The 25,397-nt window shown below is 47.1% G+C and overlaps 3 protein-coding genes, 1 long non-coding RNA gene and 1 pseudogene across 4 annotated transcripts; 2 read left to right on the plus strand and 3 right to left on the minus strand.

The window, feature by feature from the left end:
* Positions 1 to 11,256: 11,256 nt before the first annotated feature.
* LOC120663591 lies at positions 11,257 to 12,104 on the plus strand. Its single transcript, XM_039942452.1, has one exon. The coding sequence runs from the start codon at positions 11,266 to 11,268 to the stop codon at positions 11,794 to 11,796; it is 531 nt and encodes a 176-aa protein (XP_039798386.1). The 5' UTR covers positions 11,257 to 11,265; the 3' UTR covers positions 11,797 to 12,104.
* Positions 12,105 to 14,300: 2,196 nt separating this feature from the next.
* Positions 14,301 to 15,004, minus strand: LOC120663596. The gene is made up of 2 exons (XR_005670544.1): positions 14,862 to 15,004; positions 14,301 to 14,773 (listed from the first exon to the last, which is right to left on the minus strand). It is a non-coding gene; the product is annotated as an uncharacterized LOC120663596 (long non-coding RNA).
* LOC120663594 lies at positions 14,493 to 16,270 on the plus strand. Its single transcript, XM_039942455.1, has 4 exons — positions 14,493 to 14,878; positions 14,970 to 15,181; positions 15,273 to 15,540; positions 15,780 to 16,270. The coding sequence occupies exons 1-4, from the start codon at positions 14,498 to 14,500 to the stop codon at positions 16,086 to 16,088; spliced, it is 1,170 nt and encodes a 389-aa protein (XP_039798389.1). The 5' UTR covers positions 14,493 to 14,497; the 3' UTR covers positions 16,089 to 16,270.
* Positions 16,271 to 19,863: 3,593 nt separating this feature from the next.
* On the minus strand, positions 19,864 to 23,142 carry LOC120663592 (annotated as a pseudogene).
* Positions 23,143 to 23,371: 229 nt separating this feature from the next.
* LOC120663593 (arogenate dehydratase/prephenate dehydratase 6, chloroplastic-like) lies at positions 23,372 to 24,739 on the minus strand. The gene has a single exon (XM_039942453.1). The coding sequence runs from the start codon at positions 24,666 to 24,668 to the stop codon at positions 23,400 to 23,402; it is 1,269 nt and encodes a 422-aa protein (XP_039798387.1). The 5' UTR covers positions 24,669 to 24,739; the 3' UTR covers positions 23,372 to 23,399.
* Positions 24,740 to 25,397: the final 658 nt, after the last annotated feature.

A 25,397-nucleotide genomic window follows, 5' to 3' on the forward strand; every position in this document is an offset into this window, starting at 1 on the left:
AAGAAAGGACCTTGCATAAAATCATAATTACACATATAACCTTTATATTTACAAAAAGATCCTTTTTCAAGCAATTCAAGCACATGATGCATAATTTGATTCTAATTACCCTAAATTGGCTATTTAAAACCATGGGCCGTTACAGTATTCATGTATGATGGAAGAGACAAGAATACCAATTCACAAACAAAAAGTTCAACCAAATATATATATCGAATACACATGGACGTGTGATGCAAAATAAATTTATTGAAACTAGATAACTATAAATATTATTTTAGAGTATGTGTTAGAATATCTAATAGATGAAAAACCGTGTGAGATAGATAATTATAATTATAGATCTGACCACGAGTTGATAGATTAGTATAGTTTAATTATGAAATCAATTGCATGCAGTGAGCTGATGGTATGAAATCGAACTGCGGATGGATGGTGCTCAGAAGGCATCCATCTCAAGGCTTTTACTCGTGACATGAAATCTAACTAACGCTCTGCAAATCCAAAGGATGGATGCATGCTTTGCATCGAAAAGGACATGCTCTGTCCGGCAATGCTGAGCTCACATTCTCTGGTTCCAATGTCACCTGCCCTAGTAATGGCCAAAGCCACACCGGGTCACAGTCACACTTGTTGAGGAGCTGAAGGCAGAGCAGTTCTGGACGTTCATGTTAGAGCAACTCCAACCAACCCCTTATTCTAGACCTGGGCAAACGTCGGGTCGGGTCGGGTTCGGGTCGGGTCAAGGTCGGATCACGGGTCGCATAGGACGGCCCGCGCCCGACCCGTACCTATCACCGGGTCGGGTCGGGTTGGCCCGTGCACCCTGCGCGGGCGTGTCGGGTCGGGTTTTTTTCGGGTTGGGTCGGGTTTTTTGGCTTTTGGGTCGGGTTTTTCGGGTTGGGTCGGGTTTTGGGTCAAAAATCACGGCCCGTGCCCGGCCCGTTGATTGTTGCGGGTCAAAAAATACGGCCCGCGCCCACCCGCCACGTAGCTCGGGTCGGGTCGGGTCGGGTTTTTTTCGGGCGGGTTGGGTCGGGTTGTTCGGGTCGGGTGACCCATGCCCAGGTCTACCTTATTCACACTCCTATCCTATTTTTGAGAGTCCAAACATCAAAAACCATCTCCAACCAATCCCTCATCCAAACCCCGACTCTCATCTGAACTCTCATCCACCCACCCAAACTCCTAGATGTAGGAGCTCCTACTCGAGCTCTCATCCGGCCGCGCCACCAACTGCCGCTACTCGCGCCATGGATCGGAAACCTCCCAATCGAGGCAGCCACTGCGTTGCCGACAATATTCCACAGAGCCCAGCAGCAACAGCAAGAATGCCCCCATCACCGGCTGTAGAATCGAGCAGGGAGAGGGAGAAGAGAAATCGAAGAGCTAGATCCGCGCCGCCGCCGCCGTTCGCCGCTCGCCCGTGGCTTGCTGCAGCCCAAAGCTCCCGACCTTCCATCCGCGCTAGCGACCCCAACCAGCTTGTGTTGTAGCATCGGGGCCGCTCTGCCCCTCCTGCCCCCCCCCCCCCCAGCAGCTGCTTGCGCCTCTGCAGGGGCTCCGCCCCAGTCTCTCCTGTCCAAGCTAGCTTGGCAGCAGTGGCTGCTTGCCGGAGTGAGAGAGAGAGACAAGGAGGGAGAGAAAATACTAGAAGACGAGACGAGAGAGATCAGTTGGATGCGAGCTTGCAGCTAGTTGCTGTTGTTTTTATATACAATTCATCTCATCAATAAATTACTTTTGTGTTTTCTTATTATATATATTTTTTAAATCATGCCCATTTAATTCGTGCAACTATGTATGAACAACTTATTACAAATAGGATCATTTACATATAAAATAGCTATTTTGTTAGTTACAAGATAAAGATAAAATAAAGGTGTGTGAGAGAAGTAGGGAGGCAAATGAGAGGTTGGTTGGAGTGCACGGAGAAGTAGAGAGTTGAAATGTGGATGAGAGACTCTTATATGGTAAAATAGGGGCTCAGATTTGAGAGTTTGGTTGGAGTTGCCCTTACGTGGTACGCGCAGCTGCACCTCCTACTCTGCTACTCATGCAGCAGTCGAGCTTGGCACTTTGGCAGCTTGACAGCTTGAGCTACTCCAGCACAAAAATAGGCCGCTCGTATCCAGCTGCGATCACGTTCCTTTGTCCAGCACAAAAATGGGCCGTCTTTGGTTTGGGGTGTAAAAGTTTTTGCGAAAACTTTTTGACTCTTTGACTACTAATTTAAAGTATTAAATAAAGTCTAATTACAAAACCACCTCCACAACTCTCCATGTCTCCATGTAAATCACGAGACGAATTTAATGAGATTTTTGACGCGTGATTAGAGGATGGTTACTGTAGAATCACCGTAGTAAATGATCAATTAATTGCCGCCATTAAAATCGTCTCAAAAAGTTACATTCATTTCTAAAAAAAATTTGCAAATAGACTTCATTTATTACTCCATACATACTAGATTTTTTTCTTGAAATAAGTGCACGCAGCCCATTCTGCAGAGGAGTCGAGGTCTCGAGGAGAGGCCTGGGTCGTCGTCAAGGAAGATAGGCCTGCTGTTCGCTGGAGTACTAGTACTGTGCTTCAGTTTCTGAGGTCAACATGTCCAATCAGACCAAGAAATCCAAATGTTGGACCCAGTACATTTATTCTGCATGTAGTAGCTGCATGTATGATTTGCAGTCTCTCCGATCTCAAATGGAGTACTTAAATACATAATAATCACAGATAATGTTTTCTAAAAGAGGAGTGTTTTTACAAAGCTTGAAGTGGTGATCAGGTAGTATAGAAGACTTCAGAGATTTGACTAACTATATTTCATTCGGCAACAAAACATACTCCTATTAGCCCATTGATTGTCAAAGGTTTTCTTTTTTGAGGCCCCATTTGGAACACAAGTTTTTCAAAGGAATTTCACAGGAACTGCATTTCTCCATTATGCTTATGTCACCATGCGTTTGGAACAAAGGAATGAGTGACAAACTTTCCAAAGGAACGGCGAGCAGATCTGTACTTTTGGAAGAATGGAGAAATGAGGTCTGAGCATGAAAATCTTTCCCACAATGCTCGGCACACTCTGACGAGCATCTCCAAGAGACTCTTTATATCTTTTCTAATTTATAGAAATAGAAATTTTGATGAAAAATTAGCCTCCAACATACTCTTCAAATGAATATCCAAAGATAGATATCCTCTATTCCGGATTTCATGTTAGCCAAAGATGAAAAGTAAGAATGACTCTTTAGACTACAAATAAGATATAGAGGAGCTGTTGGAAAAGACAAAGATATTGAAAACAATTTTTACTCAAATGACTCTCCAAATAATAATTTAGAAAGTAGATTTTGGAAAAGCTCTTGGAGATGCTACGCTATTTTTCTTTCAATCACTCTCTTCAAAATGATTTGCCTAGGAACCCTAAGGAAAAAAGGGAAATAAAAATGAACATTGGAACTTGTTTATTCTCCAGAAATTAAAGAAAACGGAAGAGCACAAACAAATCTTTGAGCGATTCCAGTGCCTTCGAACTTCAATCAAAAAGTAAAAAAAAAAAGTCAAATCGTCAAAAGCAGAAAAAATATAACGTTGAGGAAGAGCACCTGAATCAGGTGTTGTGTGTGTTCTTGGAAGAGGAACGAAGAAGGATGCTACTACTCATCGATGGGGAAGCTAGAAAAAGATAAGGACCATGACATGTGGCGTACTCCAGATGGACTTAGTCCATGGACCATCAATAGGATGAGAGTTGCAGAAATAACAGAAGAGTTCATGTTGCTAACTAATTTGTTATTAAGTATTAATAGTTTTTATAAGTTTACAGATTTATATTACTCGTATGTCATAGAATCCTGCAATCCAAACACCCAATCTACAGAATTTCTGTGGTTTTTCATTTCTTTGTTTTACAACTAGGGCTTTGTTTAGTTCCCTTCAAAATTCCAAAATTTTACAAGATTTCATATCACATCGAATCTTTGAACGCATGCATGAAGTATTAAATATAGCTAAACAAAATAAATAATTACACAGTTTGTCTATAATTTGCGAGACGAATCTTTTGAACATAGTTAACTTATGGCGGGACAATAATTACCAAATACAAATGAAAGAACTTTACAGATTCACTTTGATGCATCTAAGCGATTCTTTTATTATTCTTGTGTTTCCTTCCATTCCTACGTTTTAGTTTTCTTTATTCCAAACAGTGCCTGAAATCTTTGCACAAATCTCGTTCAGAACCAAATCTCCAAGTGACATGCCAATGGCATGATGGAGGATTGAAACACAGGGGCAGTTGAGAGCATTGGAGAGTAGAAGACATGCACTTGAATGCTGATCATCATGAGTTCTTGCCTTGGGAGAGTAAGAGATCTGCTGCACACATCAGGGCTTTTACTCTTTGACATGAACTCCAACCGGATTTCCTGCGAATTTAGCATATACTTCATCGCCCCTTGACTCAAGACTCCATACTCCATATGCCCCTGTTTACTTCTTAATAATTTTTTACAGTACTTGTCACATCGAATCTTCAAACACATATATAAAATATTAAATACGATTAAAAATAATAAATTACACCGTTTAACTGTAAACAATGAGATAAATCTTTTAAATTTAATTAGTTTATAATTAAATTTTAATTATTAAATAACAACGAATGTGCTACAATATCAAAATCTAAATTTTTCACAAATTAAACAAGCCTGAGAAATACTCCATGCTCCATACGCCAAACAGGCTCCATACACCAAATAGTGGTTCTTGGTGCCTGCCACTTGCGACTGGACCAGAGTATATGTGACAGCCCTGAGGCAGCGCTGAACTCACATTCCCTGCTTCCAGTGTCTTCTGGTATGGCCAATACTAACCCTGTTCTGCTCTACCAGCCTCCAACCAACCAGCAATATTTTCCTCTCACATCACTCCAGCAGCAGCCTCTAGCTACCAGCTAGCCAACAGTGTTTTTCTCTCACACCACTCAGTCTCACTACCCCATTGCAGAGTATACTAGTAGCACCAGCAGAGTGTTACAGTGATAGGTATGCTCAACAAGTTTCAAGATTTTCTTGGGTATTATCACCGTTCATGTGACCTCCCAAGGCCGTCACTAGGGATGGCAATGGGTACTCGAAACCCGATGGGTTTTTACTCTATTAAGTTATGTATTTGGGTCAACTTTTAGACCCGTGGGTTTATTGATGGGCACAAAGTTCTATCCGTTGGGTTTATGGGTACGGGTTTGTTCCTACAATATCCGAACCCGTGAACCCATGGGTTTTTTAAACCTGATCCAACATTGAGCAATTGTCATTTTATTTTATGAGTTTATAACAAATTTAGCATCATTTTCCTTCAATTCTTATTTTGATGAACCCTTAATGTTTCGGTGGTGGGTATGTGTGTTGTTGCTTTGCAGTTATCGTGTTTGTATATGGATATGACATATTTGTGATTTTGTATGGTGTTATGATTATTAAATATAGAGCTTGTTATTTATATTTTTATTTCCTTTTGTAATTTTCAGTGAACATAGATTTCTTACTTATAATACCCTACAATGATGTTTACTATATATTAAACTTAGTGATCATGAGAAAAAAATTGTATAGTAAAGTGTAGACCCACGGGTGACCCGTGCGTACCCTCTAACCCGATGGGTTTGGGTTTGGGCAAAATTCTAAACTCGTCACGAGTATGGGTTTTTTAGTGGGTTCAAATATTTTTCATGTGTTTGGGTTTGCGATGGTAAAACCTGATGGATTTAGACCCGTTGCCATCCCTAGCCGTCACCTTGCCGATGGCATTCCATTCCCCTAGCTCGTCGTCCATTCTCATCAAATACCTCACTGCCGAAATTCTAGCCCTAGGTTTGGCAAAAACTAGCCAAATTAAAATTGCAGAAACACCCCATGAGAATTTGGTGTTGGTGTGGTGGCAAAAAGAAAAAAGTGCCCGTCAAATGCTCGAGTATGGAAGAGCTAGCTTTTCAGTTTTTTTCATATCCAACAGCGGAAGTGGCGAGACCCCCATGCGTTGTGTTTTCATGGTGGCGACTGCAAGACAACTTTGGAGAGATCCGATTTCGGTGGTATTACTCCGTCAGGTGGAGAGTGGTGTTGCAATGGCACGGTAGTGGTGGATTTGCATGGTGGTGATCTTTCCGGTGTGGTATGGTCTGCATCTTTGGGTTCTCTGTCGACACAGGATCACGTCTACAGGTTCTCGACGACTAGATGAGTGTGGATGGTTCGTTGTATACCTCTGGCTTTGGTTTCTACTCCTTTTGTCGTGGGGTTTGTTGACTTTGTAGATGAGTTGTGCGGCTGTGTCGATACCCCAATTTGACCGTTCTGAGTTGTTGATTAGTGTTAGCTTCGGCACGTGTTGATGGTCCAATCTAAACCGTTAATTTGTTTCTGTGGTTCTTTTTTTTCTTTTTGTCGTCTGGTTGTAACTTTCCAGTGACATAACTTTATATTTTCCCCGCTATACTTTCCAGTGACATAACTGATTCTACCCACTAGAAATACGCATTACTCTCCGCATGTTGAACATGATTAAGATCATCTCTAAAGGGGAAAAAACATGAGTGGCAACATAAGAACAGGATGCATCATCGTTCACGTCAATCTTTGTTGCAAATTGTTGTGGGTGGCATCGTGGAGTATTGAAGGAGGTAAGTAGGTAGCAACGGGACAATTGATCGAAGGCAGCGAAGAACTGGAGATGTGATGACCTGCACTTAATGATGGTCATCATTTGCTGATGCCTCGGGACAGCAAGAGAGATCTGCTCCAATATCAGCAAGAACATTTGAGTTGACAGCAAGAGACTACTGCACTGTGCAGTCTACGACGACTGTACCTTTCTAGTTGTAGATGCAATCGAGTGCAACGGTTAAATGTCCATTGACCTTTGACGCTCAAGTACGATGATCAGTGCGGCACAGGGTTGTTTGGTTCCAGGGATTTTTTTTAAGTTTATAGAACTTTTTAGTATTTAGAAGTATTAAATAAATATTAATTATAAAACTACCTGCATAATCCTGAGGCTAAACTCCGAGACGAATCTAATGAGGTATATTAATCTATGATTAGCGGATGGTTACGGTAGCAAATTATGAATTAATTAGGCTCATTAGATTCGTCTCGCGAAAAAACAATCAGCTGTCAAAAAACATTTATAAACATATTTTATTTAATACTATAAAATAATAAGATTCTTTTTGATGTGATAGGGACTTCTGCAAAAAATTTGGTTCCAAACAGGGCCTACACCATTATTCAACTTCAAACCACAATGTTGAGTACTATGTGATTTAATCTAGGCCATATTTAGTTTTCAAAAATTTTCAAGATTTTCCGTTACATCGAATTTTTGGACACATACATAAAACATTAAATACAGTTTAAAAATATAACCAATTGCAATTTAGTATTTAATCATAGTTCAATTAGGCTCATTAGATTCGTCTCGCAATTTACAAACAAACTACTTCCGATGTAGTTTTATATTTCATCTACATTTAATATTTTATGTATGTAAATTTTTTTCCGATGTGATAGTTTTGAAATTTTGATTTTTACAACCAAGGGCTGTATCTTTGGACCTTCTTCCTGGACTGCGTCATAATTCAGCTCCATCATCACACTCTCTGGTGACAGCTAGCTACCACGCACAGAGACACAGCCTCGAGTCTGCAGCTGCGGAGGATGACACACATGACGCACAGCATTGACTCGTAACTACTACTGGAGAAGGCTACTGGCTGCATGAACACACACGCCCGTTGCTCCTCGATCGAGCTCGAGGACCGCCTATAAATAGACACCCACGAACACTTCAGCGCAGCACATCGAGCTCTTCCCCAAGCCGCCGCCTCCTCCTTTTCCCCTACGCATCAGGCCATCAGCTGCCTTCCAAGGCCGTTAACCGCTTCGTTCAGGCTTCAGAGAAAGGTGCTTTGAAATGGCTCTGAACTTGTGTTGGCATGGCTCTTAACTTTGGTGTTTTTTGCACACTTCATAGAGCAGCAGTTGGCATATACTATGTGTTTATTTTCTGAACCTTATTTTTGTGGTTTCGGATGCATATGTGCAGGTCGGCAACAAGCTAGGCAGGATAGATGGATCGGGTGAACTCGAGCCTGTGCCTGGAGAACCTGCGCATGATGCACGAGAACGAGCGGCTGCGGCGGAAGGCCCAGCAGCTGGACCAGGAGAACAAGGCCCTCCTCGCCGAGCTCAAGCGCAAGCAGCAGCAGCCGCAGCATGGCTCGGCGTCGGCGGCGTCCCAGGGCGCCCCTTCTGGTTCCGGCGGCGGCCACTCTGCCGCCGCCACGACCGGCAACTTCAAGGCGGGCGGCGAGCAGCCCACCATGCATGTGAACAAGTGACCCCTGGTCGTGCGTTCATGCATGGCTTCCTTTTGTGAGTAGTAGCAGTAGCAGCATCACTATGTAGGCTGGTGGATAACTTGAGCATTTGCATGCAGTACCTGTAGTAGAAGGAGGGTAGTTAGGAACTGATGGGTGATTACGGTGAAGCCAACCAGCAGTGGGCAGCATTGTATTTTGGGCTATGCAGCAGGTTGCAAGAGTAGTAGCGTACTTTACTGGTCAGTCAGGAATCAGCATGCAAGTCGTTCCTAATGCTACATGCATGTGTAAAGCAGTCAGCTCAATGTAATGGATCATCTATGTGCATGTAACAGATCATCATCTAGATCGAGAAATGAGATAGAGGTCATCATCAGCCGCGTACTGCGGATGATGAAATCAACTTCTAGTTAGTTACTGAAGCTCTTTTTCAAACGATTGACATGAGATCCTTTTCGACGTGAAAACGAAATGAGAAGATGTTCGAGATTCGAGATGATAGTAATATTTAACACACAATTAACACAACTCCATGCATCGGCCATGTTCGACTGACAGTCAGACTCGCTGTTGACCGAGCCCGCGGGGAGCTGCTGCAGGCGACGTCATCCACACTCGAGTGAGCCCGACCCCGATCCATCCCCGGTCCCACCAGTCAGATCACCTCCGATTCTCCCTCCCTATGATTCACTGGAAAGCCCACAGTAGGCCCAGCCTAATATGAGCCCATCAAGAAAAACTCAGCCTTGGTTGGTTGGTTTATCCCGTATGGGCTGCGCATGACTTTTTCTTTTCTTTTTGCAAAAGAAAAATGTTACCGCGCGCTGAGTCGCGCTCGCGCCGAAGCGCGCGAACCCCACACAGCCCACCAGCACGACCGTAACTCGGCCTGGCTTGGCCCAGAGTAAGAGCAAGCCCAACTCCTTTGCATGCCTGCGACCATCTATCAGTACAGTCCACGTGCCTATTTTCCTTTGAGAAATACTTATGTCTCTCTCCCTCTGATGCAAACACTATGCTTTTTAGCAAAAAGCTTCCCCATAAAAAAGTTTTATTTTCCTCGTACAAGCTCCGATTCGAGAACCAATTGCACCGTTGTGTTCTACGTGACGAGTCGAACAAAACTAGATCCGACTCTGCATATGTTTTGACGATATTTTACACTAGTAGCAACTTATGTTTAAATTTAAATTTGATATTATTGAATAAGTTGCCACAAAACGAAAGGGTTAATACACATAAGTTATCATACAAATAAGATATAAGTTGTCATATACATAACCTGTCCAAATATAAGATGTCAATAGATTTACAACACATTTTATATGTATAGCAACTCATGCATATAATAGATTTTGTTTTAATTGTGGCAACTTTTGTTTTATATGTATTACAACTTTTATTTTTATGGTAACATATGTATATGATAGATTCCGTTTGTGACAACTATGTTCTATAAAAAATTATGCTTTCTGTGGCAATTTATAATTTTTTTACGGCAACTTATATCTTATGTGTGTGACAACTCACGTATATGACACCTCTAGTTTTGTGGCAACTCATGTGTATGACACTGTCTATTTCATGGCAACTCATGTGTGTGGCACATTTTATATTTTTAGGACAACTCATGTATATATGTATGACACTTTTGTGGTAACTTATGTGTATGTCACTTTCTATTTTTGTTGCAACTCATGTGTATGATACCATTTTTGTTTTATGACAACTCATGTATATGACACTTTCGGTTTTGTGGCAACTAGTATATGTTTATAACAAGTTATGTGTTTGTGGTAATTTTGTTTTTATGAAAACTAGATCCCACTTGTAACACATTTTGTGATAACTTTTACCTTACAATTTATGGATGTGACATCTTCTTTTCTTTGTCAACTTATGTGTGTAACATATAGCAACTTACTCATGTTGCAAAATATCATTAAAACATATACAAGTGGGATCTAGTTTTGTTCGCCTCGTCGTCAAGAACACAATGTTGCAATCGGTTTTGAAAACGGAGCCCGAACGAGGGAGATAAAAGATTTTTTTAGCTTACACTTATCGTGCATGTGGTGGGATCTGGGGTCACTGAACTACTCCATGCATGGCCATATTTCCCATTCCTGCTGTAGTTGAATTCTGCACGCGTAAAATCAGGGATGCTGCTCCAAAACAAAAAAGCTGGAGGGGGTCGCGCGATCCCCTAGCGCGCGATAGGTCGCGCGTTATCTCAGAGCATCTCCAGCAATAACCCCTAAATCACAGCCCTCATATAGCTTCTGGGGGCTGGTCCCCATCTCATACCATCCAAATAATACATCCAACTCCAGCAAAAAGCCCTCATATATTGAGCCCTCATCCAAGTCTATTGAGGCTGGTGAGTGGGGCTCACAGATGGAGGGCTCCCTAGAGACCCCCAGGTCTAGGGAATGGAGGCGGAGATTTGGAGGCCTCCATAGTTTAGGGACAAGTCTCGTCTGCTGGAGTTGTTTTTTCTTGATTTCACCCTTCAAATTTGGGGTAGGGGTTTGATAGAGAGTCTGCTGGAGTTGCTCTCACTCCAATTAGTTCGCCCAATGGTGGACACTTGGATCACACGTAGTTAAGCTAGCTGAAACCTGGGGTTTGAATAATATATAGTTCCAGTGCAAACATTTTCTCCTCAAAAACCTGTAGAAACTTAGAGAGAGAGAGAGTCCCTAAGATTTAATTTGTAGGCAACCTACTCTTACAGTCTTACTCTACCGGGTCACACGTTGTCACCACCAAACGCGGGGGCGACACTTCCCAACCATCTTTACCAAGAAAGACAGACAGTACAACAAACTCACCCAACCTCTCGATCGCCTCATCAGTCATCACACGCATACACCCCCATGTTCGTGCAAGCAAGGCAAGGCAAGCATCATTCATATAGATATACCACCGGTACCCTGCACGCCACGTCCAGCTACCTTCTGTTTTCTTCATCCGCGTCACGAGTCCGATCCCCAGGCAGCGCGCGTAATCACAGGCAGGCAGGCAGCATGGCAGGCATAGCCATGGCCGGCGACGGCGACGACCGGAAGAAGGCGAAGGTGATCGCCGACATCGACGAGGACGAGCTGTTCGAGCTCGACATCGCCCTCCTCGACGGCCATTCCGCTTCCGTCGCCGACGGCGACCATGCTGCCGGGCAGCACGACGCCCTGCTGGCCAACTGCCTGCTGCCGGTACGCTCGGTGAGCAACGCGGTGCCGGTGGACGACGCGGGCAGCAGCGCGCTGTCGTCGTACCCCTACTCCGGCTACTACAGCTCGAGGAGGGGCGGCATCGTCGGCAGGAGGTTTCTTGCACGGTCAGCTGGGAACTCGGCGAGGTTTTGCTTCTCGAGCAGGGGATTCGAAACCTACTTCCAGAGGTACTGATGATCGAGCGTCGTTGATCCAGCCGCCAAACTTTCCATCAAACGTCGTCCACCTATATGTCCATCCAGTGCTTTTTTTGAGCGCAAAGGCTGTGCATTTTTCGGCACAATTCGATTAAATTTTGTACTGCTTATTCGTGGCCCGGTCGTATCGTGTATACTGATATAAATTGACTCAACAATTCGACCACTGTGTTTTTGGTCACTTTCTTTACAAGGACTCATTCGAACTCGGCCCAATCCAGGCGGATGGGCTGGGCTAGGATCGCCCAGTTCAAATATATTTGCTATAAAATGGAGTTTTATTAATTGCAAAACCATAGAAAATGGACCTCCTTTTTGTTTGCAAAACTATAACAAATGGAGATGATTATGGAGTTATGGTGTGTCATATATGGGCCAGGTAAGCCCAAATGAACCTTTACAATTTTGGCCCAAAACGATTCATGTTCGTCGTACCCATTTATTATATGATGAGCTTAATTATACTACACCATTTACACAGCATAAATTGGTGATGTGATGTTTGAAGTTGTTTGTTCCCCCTCTGTATTTAGTGCAGAGTACAGGCATATGCTTCTGCTCTGTCTACGTACTAGTCTAATAGCTAGATCGCAGATCACTGATGCAAATTGCAAACAAGAGCACAATTCACGGAGGATTCACTCGGTCCCTTGCCTCCCTTGGATCGGATTAAACTTTCCATATTTCTTATTTTATTGTTTTGCTTGCTTTGTGTTATGAGCTGCTGCTTGAACAAGAATTTCAGTCACGCGTTTCAATTAGCGCCAACTATCATCATGGACTGCTGGCGCTTGGTATGCCATTGTCTTCGGAGAACTCTGCTAGTTTTACTTTGATTGTCCCCAAATGCAGCAGATATTTGATGCTTCTGTGACATATCAAGTGAAAGCTAGCGGCTGTTGCTTTACATTTACTCAAGTAGAGTTATGTTCCTCTCAAAATAAAAGTAGAGTTGATTTTATATATGGGTTAGAAAATTTGGCAGCTGCAGATGTGGTGTCTGTTCCACGTTTCCCCGAGCGAAATTAGTCATATGAAAGTTGACATATGGAAGGAAAGGAACCTAGAGTTCAGAAAGAACAAAGTTGCATACCATCGTCGAAATCTGCAGTGAACAGAATTCAGAAAGGACAAAAAACCAGCCTACTAGGCTATATATAGCTGTGTAAGACGAGCAAAGGGAAGAACAAAAAGATAAAAGAAACAAACCTGTAGGATATGGCCTACTCGGGGAAGAATTTCCAATCTCACATCAATTAGATATGTAATCATTAAAATTCAAAATACTTGTTTTCATAAATACTGCTGGCTGGCTGGTGGCTAGTGCTGCTTTGGTGTGAGAAAAAAGTATTGCTGGCTGATTGGCTGACAAGCTGCCATGATTTGGTAGAAAAGGTGCAAGTATTCATATTTCTCGAGACAATCTCGTTGTTGAATGCCTGCCGAGAGAAGTTGCAGGTTGCATGGAATTAACCTGCAATGAGTGGAGAGGTGTTCAAGCAAGCAGAAGTCTGCAAACAGCTGAATTTTAAATTCTACCATTTTTGCGGTGCGCTTTCGTTCAAGGTATTGTCCACATGTAATTCATCAAATGTGCTAGTATTCTGCCGGCAAATATTTCTGGTTGTGTGGATAGTTACCCTCAGCAATATTATAGTTCTCTCTTGCTATCATTTTACACGTACATTACATCAGAAGGATCGGTGAAACCCAAAGGGTAAATTTGTCTACCTTTTTAGTGTGGACCTGTGTGGTTGAGCTCGTGTACCATTGCAGTGTTACTTTGGCAAGGCAAGATTATTCTCAAGATCAAATCCTTTTTACACCTTTTCCCCTTTTTCTGCTCTGCGAGAAACAAAATACTTGCAGTCTTTTTGGGCTTGTACCAGAGCCTATGACAGCAACGAGCTGGATCCCTCCCTGTCTCAAGGACGGCAAGGCCAATCAATCCGTGATACTGTACTGAAAAATCCGCAGAGCTGGGCTGTGATCTCTTGGGATCCATTCGCGTGATGCCAACAAATTCGGTTGCCGCGCGCCCACCAAGCAGTAGCAGTACCAACTTGCAAGTCCGGGGAGGTTCATGTGATCAGGTCAGTGCGGTCTCACTATCAGTGGCACCCAAAATGGTCACCGGTTTCTGGAGCCTCGTCAGCATCTAGGATACTACTCCACTCTTCTCTACTTTGGAGGCTCAATACTTTCCAGTACAACATTCAGTACAAGTGAACGCGGTCATGGAGCGGAGATCGTGAATGCGGTGTAGATTGCAGCTCTGATGGCCACCGGATACCAAGAGCACGCCTCTGGATAATCCACTGAGCTAAGCACCTTCTCATGGCCACCCGAAGATCATACTCATTAGCACATGTGGTGGAGAAAACAAAAGGGGGCACATGTGGTAAAGTCTGTACAGAAAGTTGTGACTTGCCGAAGAACCTTGTACCATCTTTGCACTCAACAGTAACAGGGTCATGTCAGTTGTCCCAGGCTAGATCCGTGCCTCTTCACCACAGTGACTATTCAAATTCACATTTCAAAATATGAAAGTGGATCTGGATCGAAGTAGACCATGAGGATGATAAAATAGTCATACTATATATATCTACAGCAACAAGCTAAAACAGAAGATGCAAAACAAAAAAGAAAAATAAAAGCAATGATGGCCTTATTCCCTGATGGGGCCCATCTGTTGCAGAAAGGCCACCAATGGAATAAAGCACAACCGACATTGCAAGTGTGCCTTGCCACTCGAAGCTATCTTCACATTTGTCTCTCACCTGAAAGCACCAGATCTGGAGAAAATGGCTCCTAAATTAGTCTTTGTTCTGCCAATTGTGCTCCTCGGCTGGGCATTCCAGGCGATTCTCCGGCCTCCTGCCGCAAAACTGTGTGGCTCCCCAGGTGGCCCTCCTCTCACATCTCCGAGGATCAAGCTCAGGGATGGAAGGTACCTTGCATACAGAGAAGATGGAGTACATAAAGACAAGGCCAGGTACAAGATCATCACAATACATGCATTTGATAGCACCAAGGACATACCCTTGCCTGTTTCCAAGGTATAGCAGACAGCATAACATGACTTCAAGTGAAATCTGTTCCATTTCTTCATATTATTTCCACTGGCTTCTGTTTCTTTTGTCAATTCAGGAGCTTGTGGAAGAACTGGGAATTTACCTCCTTGCTTTTGATAGAGCTGGGTATGGGGAAAGTGACCCAAATCCCAGGCGCGATGTAAAGAGCGAGGCACTGGATATCGAGGAGCTCGCTGACCAGCTGGAACTTGGGCAGAAGTTCTATGTCTTGGGGACCTCTATGGGAGGATACTCAGTTTGGGGATGCCTCCAGTATATACCTCACAGGCAAACATAGACTCCAACCACATTGGTTTTAATGAAATATGAAACTCCTCAGATACGTAAAGCTCCATATGCTGTGTCTGTGTGTGTGCAGGCTCGCAGGTGCTGCGCTAGTTGTTCCGGTTATCAACTACTGGTGGCCTTCTTTTCCAGCTGAACTATCCAGGCAAGCCTTCAAGAAACAGGTAGTGCCAGAGCAGAGGACCCTGTGGATTGCACACAACGTACCTTCCTTGCTCTACCTGTGGATGACCCAGAAGTGGCTCCCTTCTTCTGCGGCTGCCATGCACCACCCTGAAATATTTAGCAAGCATGATATGGAGGTTCTTCAGAAGATGATGGCAATGCCAAGAACCATCGTGGTAAACCACTAGCCTCGGATATAAGAAAAATTGCACCACATAAAATACTACTTTACAGAGCATGACTTGTTTCTTATGTGTTCATGGCATAGAGAGTATTTGCATGAAAATTGCAGCAATGAAGAATATCAAAAGAAACATTAGTACTCAAAGCTGGCCTAACGCAATATAACAAAAATAGCCTGTCCTTTTTTATAAGATTTCTCAACGTACACTGATTTACTACTACATTTTTTCAGAATAAATCAAGGCAACAAGGCACTTATGAATCAATCCACCGTGATTTACTTGTCGCTTTTGGAAGGTGGGAGTTTGATCCTATGAACATTACCAATCCATTTCCTCAAAATGAGGGTTCTGTACACATCTGGCAAGGATATGAAGACAGGTTGGTGCTTGTTGAGCTGCAGAGGTACATTTCGAAGAAACTTCCATGGATTAAGTACCATGAAGTCCCAGAAGGTGGACATATGTTCATGCTGGTAGATGGATGGACTGACCGAATTCTCAAGGCACTCTTGGTAGGAGAAGAGCCCTCAGCTGTGTGACAGTAGATCCATTTTCAAAATGCTGAAAAGCCAGCGGCTATTCAGTTTAATTTTTTCTTCTATTGTATTCCTACAACATCAAGACTGGTCTAATTCATAATATGTTATACTGTCACTTTAAGCTATTGTTCTCCGACATATCATGTAATTGCAACAGCATGTGAGACCATGGTATTACTTTCTTGGGTCCAAAATTGATGTCATCCTAGAAAGCGTGTAGTCAAATATCAAATCCTTTAGTACAATATAAAAAACTCGGCCGGGTGGGGAAAGACCGCCCCACCGGTATTAGCTTAAGAAGAAGCCTCGGCTTCCCCGACCGAGAAAATCCCCGAACCCTGGCCCCGCCCTGACACTGGGAGACGTAACCCCTGGGAACTACCTGCCTGGGCCATGTAAGGGTCCTCAGGCCGACCTGGGTCATCTCACAACCAGTGCTTTGGCACACGGGGCCAGCGAGAGGATTTTTTTACCCTCAGCCTGAAATTCGCTCCCATGGGGAGTCGAACTCAGGACCTGAGGGGTGCCGTTGGAGTGACTAACCAATTGGGCTAGCATCCTTTGGCTTAGTACAATATATAAATGTACTCAGTTTTGTTACATGAAAACAACAATGGAGCATATGCTTAAGAAAAGCAATTATCAACGTTGAGCAATGGAACTGTATTGGTGACCTAAATGACTAGTGAATCAGAGAAGAGGTAGTACTATACCTTGGATGTTCACTAGTCTTAGAAACAGTGAAAAGGAAAATGAAACACCTTATGCATATGACACAAAGAAGCAATCAAAAGGGAAACCAAGTCCATCAATCTGCAGTCATGATCTAGATATAAGACCATGAAAAGCTTCAGAATGAGCATTCTCACCTTTTCCTTGGAAGATACAGTTTGAGAAGTTGACAAGACAAATATATGGTACTAATTATATGATTATATGTGCATTCATCATTTCAACGGTTAGTCTATCAATTAAAAACGGAAAAAAAATAAAGCTCACAACTGATTATGACAAATCAAACTATTGTAACAGCATTAGACAGTAGCATACCTGACTATGCTATATAATTGAAGTTGTCACATGAGTACAAGCATATCATGGTATTGCATGTTGTCAAACTCATTTGCATACAGGCCAGATTCTTCTAGTACACTAACCAAGTACCGGTAAGTACATGAATTCAGAACTTAATGCAAGTTTGCACCACAGATCCAATCTCTTTGAACTTTGGAGCTCAGAAACTATAACACTCTGACTGTCTGACATGGGCTAACTGTAGAAGAATAGAGAGATGAGTATAATGATGTGGATTGTATTGCAATGAGGCCTCGGCCGGTATATATGAGAGTACAAGACTTGGGGGGCAAGACTCCCCGGGATACATATGGCAGTCTACGATACGTATATCTACAACTACCAAATATACTCTAATACTCCCCCGCAGTCACAGTGGGAGCACCGCAGACGGTGAGACTGGAGAAGAAGCCGAAAGCAGGAGCCAACGGACTAACATCCCCCCGTAGTCATAACGTCGGTGTGGTGCGGATGCTGTGACTGGAGAGAAAACCGGTGAGTAACTCATGCGGATGGTAGCCCTTTGTGCCGATGTCGAGGTAGCCGAGCTGGAAGGCGAGGAGCCATGGTCGAATATGCTGTGCGTAGAGTAGCCGAGGTCGACGTAGAGCTGTTGAGGTTGCCAAAGACAAGGTAGCCACACATAAAGCCGTAGGCGCATGAGGAGGCGCCATGATGGTGGCGTAATGGAGAAGACGCCGGAGACGAAGATGGCGACGCGCCGAGGCAGTCGTAGAGGGAGCGATGCCGAAGTCGATGCAGTCAGGCCATCGGCCGACACATGCCCGGGTTTACCAAGCTCGGGAATGCGCTGGGGACAATGGGCACGCACTGATGTTGCCAATACCGGTCGTGCAAGGGAGGATGCACAACCAGACGCCATCGCCGGGGGGGGGGGGGGGGTGGGGGGGCAGCAGAGATTCAGAGAAGGCCTCCATGGCGGTCACAGGCGCAGAAGAAGGCGAGGTAGAAGATGTCAACACCTGCTGGAGTAGACGAAGTAGTCGAGGATGAGATGGCGACGCTGGCGACGTGGTTGTGCTAGATGAAGCGAGGAGGGGAACCCAGATTTTCCAGCACAAGGCCGAATGATCCAGATGACGCGGCGGCGACGCTCGAAAGAGACGGCGAAGAACTCGTACAGCTTGACGAAGACCATGCGCGGAGCGCGAAGCGACGAGTCAACGATGAGGTCGAGGACGTGGTCGGCGGCGGTGAGGAAGCAACGGCGGAGAAGACCACGGGGTGACGCCACTGCTGCTCGAAGAGGCGACGCAGCGACAGCCTTCCGTGCTCAGTGAAGGGCGCGCTCGACGAGGACAGACGTCACGGGAGCCAGGTGGATCACGCACATCGGCTGATCAGACCGAGTAGCGTAAGGCAAGACGACGGTGGGCGAAGTCGGTGAAGGCGTCCCGATCGGTGAAGGCGATGACGAGCCGGCGAAAGTCGACGTGCAGATGAGGCGACAATGTAGGCGGCGGCGCAAACGAGCGCCCCCCAGGGTGCCGGCCATCTCGCCATGCCGCAGGGTCGGAGAGGAAGAAGAGGCCGGTGAAGTCGACGCCGACATCGAAGTAGAGGCGCGAGGTCGACGGGCGGTGGGCGACGCAATCTCGATCAGTGATCTAATCTCGGGGGTAGTACTCGAGCAAAAGAAAAATACACACAACAACATCTTGTGTAGTACTCGGGGTGCACGTAGCACAACCCCTTATCCTCTAATCTCTTGCCACCTCTCACGATCAAGAAGGCCATGGGAGAGAGGGAGAAGGCAGAAAGATAAGGGCTGCGCGTGCGGCGATGTGGAGGAGCGGGGCAGATCCGCGGCGAATCCCGCCGGATCCGGCGGCTCCCCGCCTGGAACCGTGGCGGATCCCGCGGGTCGGGTGGATCCCCGCCCGGAGGCGGCAGAGGATCCCGCGGAGGCGGTGGCGGATCCCGCCAGGGCGGGCTGGGTGCCCGGCGGCGATGGAGGGCACCAAGCGACACGGGATCCGAGCGGGGGGCACAGACCGCGGCGCGACGGGGCTGCGAGGTGGAGTGGCGATGCCTCCAAGGAATCCGCCGGCGACGAGCAAGGCACCTCGCAGGACCCTGCTGCCACCACGGCAGCACGGGTAGGTCGTTGGTGCCGCAGGGAGACCGCTGCTGCCACCACGGCAGCGCAAGTCAAGGTCGTCAGCGACTGATTCCATGGCGGATGGGTAGAAGTACCTTCAATCTGCTGCTGTTGATGCAATCTGGCGACGGATTAGACTGATCCGCCGCGGATGAGAGCGCTGCCCCCAGTGAAGGTCATGGGCGGCCTCCCCGGGGGCGCGTTAGGAGGACGTCTTGGGGACGCCCTATATGGGCACCGTGGGAGACAGCCGGCGGCACGCGTAAGGTAGGGGCGCGAGGAGAGGCAGCGAAAGGATTAGGTCAGGATCTGAAACCCTAATCTCGTGATACCATGTAGGAGAATAAAGAGATGAGTATAATGATGTGGATTGTATTGCAATGAGGCCTCGGCCGGTATATATGAGAGTACAAGACTTGGGGTGCAAGGCTCCCCTAGATACATATGGCAGTCTACGATACGTATATCTACAACTACCAAATATACTCTAATACTAACAAAGAGTCTTATTGCCAAAAATTTGTTGATGTCAATAATAGTTGGGACAGATCTTAAGAAAGAGATAATCTCTCACTGAAAGACCCAAAAAATGAGAACATGGTTACATATCTGACAGATCAATATACTGTAACTTATGCCAATGGCAAATTTGATGGTCATACAAGCATTATTCATTACAAAAAAAAATTCTTGGTGTGTTCTTTCCAAGAAATCATATATCTAATTGAAGGAATCTCAGTTGCAAAGGCCCAGTCATTTAATATTTTAGATTGTTGATATAAGGATCACCAGGCAGTTCCCAGTACACCTTTTCAAAACCAAATAACAAACGGGACTGAATCATATGATGAGAGGTCTTTAGAAAACAGATCACATTCCTACCACCCAGTTTTCATTAGAGAACACATCTCCATGAGTATAATGCCAAGGAAAGAATTCTAGCAAGGTTAAAGCAGCAAGTAGAAGACCTGTTTGTACTCAACTATTTGTTTGAGAAACAACCCAACTGCTTAATTCGGAGGACATTGTCCCGAAGTCTTGCTTTTCTTCTTTTGAATGGAGTTAATTCCAAACTCCATCTATCTTCTGAGCAGCAGGAGGAAGATCTGCTTGTTCTTAACAATTCATTTAGAAAGCACCCAGCAGCTTAACTCAGAGAACATTGTTTCAAACTCTCTTTTTGTTTCCCTTTTGAATTTGAAAAGGATTACCCAAAAACTCCATCTATCATCTCCGGACTGAACACACAAAAAAAAATGCTAGATGAAGTGAGCAAAGCTAGACAACAAACCACTGAGGAAGAGAAATATGCGTACAGGAGAAAGTTCTTACAGGGACACATCTGAAAAGTAAGGAAAATAGGACAATCTTTCAGTAAGGTCAATCTATTCATGCAAGACAACATTCTCCAAGTACTCAATCGCATGGTGCATGTGACCTTCATCAAATCCCTTAAACAAGGCATTATGTGTGCAGTAATCTGGATGTACACCATTCTGATGCATTTCAAAATACAATCCCATCGCATCTTCCCAGCTGCCTTCTTTACAGTTACCATCTATCAACAAGGTATACGTGTATTTGTTTGGTGCCAATCCCCTTTCCAGCATCTCATAAAAATGATGATAAGCCAACCAAGTTCGGCCCATCCTATATAGAGCATGTATAAGGACATTATAGGTTATCTCGTTAGGTTCGACTCCTTTCTCCAGCATCTTTTGAAACCAACCATATGCTGAATAAAGGTTTCCATTTCTACAATATGCGTGAATAAGAACAGTGTAGGTCACAGCTGTGGGTGGTACATGACCTGAGATCAACTTATTAAAATATTTTCTTGCTTCTCTTAGACGTCCTCTTTCACAGTGTGCATGAATCAAGCAGGTGTATGTGATACAGTCAGGCTGTAAACCGTCACTGACCATCTTCATCAGCAGATCTTCAGCATCTTTCAGGTTTCCAGTTTTGCACAATCCATCAATAAGAATATTGTATGTGACTGTATCAGAAGATATTCCTTCCAACATCATCACCTCCCTCAACTGGAAAGCCTTGGAAGCAGCCCCTAGGGCAAGCTCAGCGCGAATCCTTGTATTATAGGCAAAGCAATCTGGCTGCAAACCTTTGCTCAGCATCTCATCAAAGAACTCTCTTGCCATAGCAAGGTTCCTCACCTTATGTGAACCATTCATGAGAATTGTATATGTACAAACATCGGGCAAACAGCCCTGCTCTAACATTTCCTCTTTCAATTTCCTAGCTTCCTCTAAATCACCTATTCTACTATAACCATCTATCACAGTGTTATACGTCAAAATTGTTGGTGCTAACCCTGCACGCCTCAAATCACCAAGCAACCAAAGAGCCTCCTTCAAATTGCCTGCCTTACAATACCCATTTAGCAAAGAATTGTACGTGATTACATCCGGTAGCAAGCCCATCGCCCTCATTTCCACAAACTTCAATTGTGCAGCCTCGATCTGCCCACTTTGAAGCAGCCCATGAATCACTGAATTGTATGTCACAACTGACGGCATAATACCTTCATTCTCCATCACCAACTGCAAAGCTTCAACCTTCTTAAGAAAACCCCTCGCAAACAACCCAGTGATCAGTGGGTTGTAAGTGAAGGATGATGCTTTCTTGGACTGCCGCATCCAGTCAACCAGCTCCACTGCCTCCCCCAGGTCACCTTTCCTGGTTAGCCAAGAAATCACCACATTGTACGTGACATCGTTCGGCAAGCAACAAGTCCCCCGGGTCTCCATCTCCTTCAGCACCATGGCAGCCTTGTCCTCCCTTCCCTCCTTCAAGAAAGAATCCAGCAAAGTGTTATACGTGACAATGCTCGGCTCAATCCCGAGCTGGAGCATCTCCGCGTGCACAGCACAAATGTCGTCCCACCTGGCGGCATCCCGAGCTGGAGCACACGGTTGCAGTCTTTGACGTCAGGGGCTACTCCGTGACACGCGATCTCATGGAAGGCAGGCAGGCACAGAGTCGAACAGGTAGCTGGCGTGACAACGCTAGCTTGGCGTTCTGTCGAGAACTTGGTGGACAAGCGTAAGAGGAGGCTCAATAGGGCTTTTGGGGCGGGAGAGAGGTGAGTGGATAGGAGGATGGACACGAGGGGGAGGAGGAGGCTGAGGTGCAGGGCGCGGAGCGAGACAGGGTAGGCGGCCCGGATGTGGTTGGCTTGGGCGAGCGGGACGAGGACGGCTGCAAACGCAGAGGCGGTGCGCGGGAAGCCGCGAGGGGTGTCCTCCGCCCACCGGAACAGCTGGCGCGCGAGGCCCGGGAGGCCGCGGAGCGGGGAGTGAACGTCGCCCGTAGCGAGCACCAGGCGGAGAGGCTCCGGCGGTGGGGGTCAGAGGCGAGGAGTGCGGCGAATGGGTTCTCCTCGGGAAGCGCCGGCGGAGGTGAAACCAGCGGCTGGGGCAACGGTGGAATCAAAACCGGCGAGGAGGAGGAGAAGCGGAGGCTGGAGATAGCTGCGACGGCGGCTACAGGAGCTTGTGATTTGCAGTATGGGATGTTGAATAGCATGGATTAAGGTTCTGGTCCAAACCGGCGACGCCTCGCCAATGAATGACATCGCGGCGGCGGCGAGAAGGTACCTTCGGCAATGGCTGCGGCGCATCCACCAGATTCCGGCGACCGTATGGGGTCGAGGGCACGCGCCCCAGGCGGCGGCCCCCGACCTGGCGTGGGGAGCGCGCGGATGGGGGAGCTGGACTGAGATGGCCGGGAAGCTCTACGGACTACGGAAGCCGGCGTTGACGGCGGTGGAGCCTAGGCGGCGGCGGTAAGAGAAAAGGCGCCGGCGCGCCGCAGGTTCGACGGGGGAGGGGCTTTTACATTTTTACCATTATAACGAATTGCACTTATCAAATTATCACTATTACGATGCCACCTACATCTATACCATAAGAGAGAAGTTTGACTTACAAATTTACCACATTTGAGGATGTGGCAGCCACGAGACCGGTCCACGCTGGCGCTGAGTCAGCAGGCACCGACGCCGTTCGGCCCGTTACTGCGCGCTGGTCAACTAGCTATAGATTCCAGCGGTCCCGATCCGCACCACGGCGATCCTATCCTCCTCCTCCCCTCCCTCATTGCAGGTCGTAGACGGTGGAGTCGGTGGCGTAGCAGCCGAGCACGCGCACGAACACGGCGAACTTCTCGATCTCCTGGATGGCCTCGCGGACGCGCGGGTCTTGCGCAGCGCCCGCGCAGTCGACGTACAGGACATGCGGGAAGGCGCGCAGCGTGGGCGCGCCCCGGGCGCTCGTGTCCAGGATCATGACCGGCGGGCGGGCGCCGGCCCCGGCGGCGTCGCCGTCGTTGTTGATGACCTCCAGCTTGGTGAGGTCGATGTTGCGGGAGGAGAAGGCGGAGAGCACCTTGAGCAGGACCATCATGGAGCCGCCCCGGTGCGCGACGACCATGCTGGTCTTGGCGTCGGCGTCGACGTGCAGCGCGACGGGCGACGGCGGCCTGGAGAGGAGCAGGAAGCGCGTGACGTTCCAGGACTCGTCCTGGAGGCCGTGCGCGAGCACGTCGAGGCCGTACAGGTCGGTGGCGCGCGGGCTGGCGATGGCGGCAGTGTCGAGCATCCGGTTGGAGCGCAGCATCTCGACGGCGCCAGCGGTGTCCTCGACGGGCTCGCGGTCCACCCCGAGGCGCGCCAGCGCGCGGCCGCAGTGCGCGAGCGCCATCGGGTGGCTGATGACGCGGCGCACCTCGGCGGCGCGCACCCCCAGCATGGCGAGGAGGCAATAGTGCACGAAGAGGTTGATCTCCTGCGCCACCACCAGGCCGTGCCGCAGCAGCAGGTCGTAGTTCCGCAGCGCGGTGCCCTCCATGGTGGACTCCACGGGGAGGATGGCGCGGTCGGCGCCGCCCCGCTCCACGGCCGCCAGCGCGTCCGCGAAGGTCCGGCACAGGACCGTGTCGCACCCGGGCAGCGCCGTCTTGGCCGCGAACTTGCTGTACGCGCCGGGCGCGCCCTGGACCGCCACGCGGAGCCCGGAGCCGTCCTTTGCCCCCACGCCGCCGCCGCCCGTGCTCACCGAGAGGTGGATCCGGTCGGCATGGCCGTTGACGTGCCCGTTGACGCCCTTGTTGCCGTTGACGTGCCCGTTCACCCTCTTGTTGCCGTTGACGTGCCCATTCGCCCCCTTCTTGCCGTTCACGCCGTTGATGCGCGCCTTGCCGTTGGGCGGCGGCGGCTTCTTCTCGGGCGCGCGCCCGTCCACACCGTTGGCCCTGGCCACGGCGGCAGGGACGAAGGAGACGGAGGAGGAGGACCTGTGCCTGGTCCGGCGGGGGTTGGGCAGGAGCAGGTGCTTGGGGAGGTGGAGGGAGGAGGTGTATGCCATAGAACGCCGCGGAGCAGGGGTGGGAGGGAGGTGGGGGGATTTGGGTGAGGTCGGGCGCGTTGGGTGAGCGGCGGCGGCGTCAACCGGGCCCAGCGCGCAGTAACGGGGCCGAACGGCGTCGGTGCCTGCTGACTCAGCGCCAGCGTGGACCGGTCTCGTGGCTGCCACATCCTCAAATGTGGTAAATTTGTAAGTCAAATGTCTCTCTTATGGTATAGATGTAGGTGGCATCGTAATAGTGATAATCTGATAAGTGCAATTCGTTATAATGGTAAAAATGTAAAAACCCCGACGGGGGAGGGATCGGAGGAAAGAAAGGCCACGTGCACCACAGCGCTCTGGGCCCTGGCGGGGTACAGAGCACGTGCAATCTGCACCGTCTATTTTGCATCAAGACTTGTGCAGGCATCCTATCGAGCTTCTCAGAATTACGCTCCTGGACCCTGTCCAAATCCAACCCCAATCAGGGACCAAGTATGTGGCGTTTGTGTTGGAGCTTGGATGTGTAAACTACTTTTAGGGCATGGTTTCTAAAACATAAAAACATTGGAGAACATTTGAGTTTTCAAACAGCAAGCACAACAAACCTTTTTTTCTTTTGCATTTTCATCAGTTATCGTATATTCATATTGGCCCCTTTCAAATCGACAACAAATCAAATTTCTAACGTGCCGCCCACACCCTGGCTTTGAGATATGCACAACTGAAGAACCCACAATTCATACTTAT

This window comes from Panicum virgatum, chromosome 3N, assembly GCF_016808335.1.
Source record: "Panicum virgatum strain AP13 chromosome 3N, P.virgatum_v5, whole genome shotgun sequence".
Lineage (NCBI taxonomy): Eukaryota > Viridiplantae > Streptophyta > Magnoliopsida > Poales > Poaceae > Panicum > Panicum virgatum.

Coding starts and splice junctions, on each gene's coding strand:
- LOC120663591 (XM_039942452.1), top strand. CDS start 11,266: ATGTTCGTGCAAGCAAGGCAAGGCAAGCATCATTCATATAGATATACC.
- LOC120663594 (XM_039942455.1), top strand. CDS start 14,498: ATGGGGCCCATCTGTTGCAGAAAGGCCACCAATGGAATAAAGCACAAC. Junction 14,879..14,969: donor TACCCTTGCCTGTTTCCAAG/GTATAGCAGACA, acceptor TTGTCAATTCAG/GAGCTTGTGGAAGAACTGGG. Junction 15,182..15,272: donor CTCCAGTATATACCTCACAG/GCAAACATAGAC, acceptor GTGTGTGTGCAG/GCTCGCAGGTGCTGCGCTAG.
- LOC120663593 (XM_039942453.1), bottom strand. CDS start 24,668: ATGGCATACACCTCCTCCCTCCACCTCCCCAAGCACCTGCTCCTGCCC.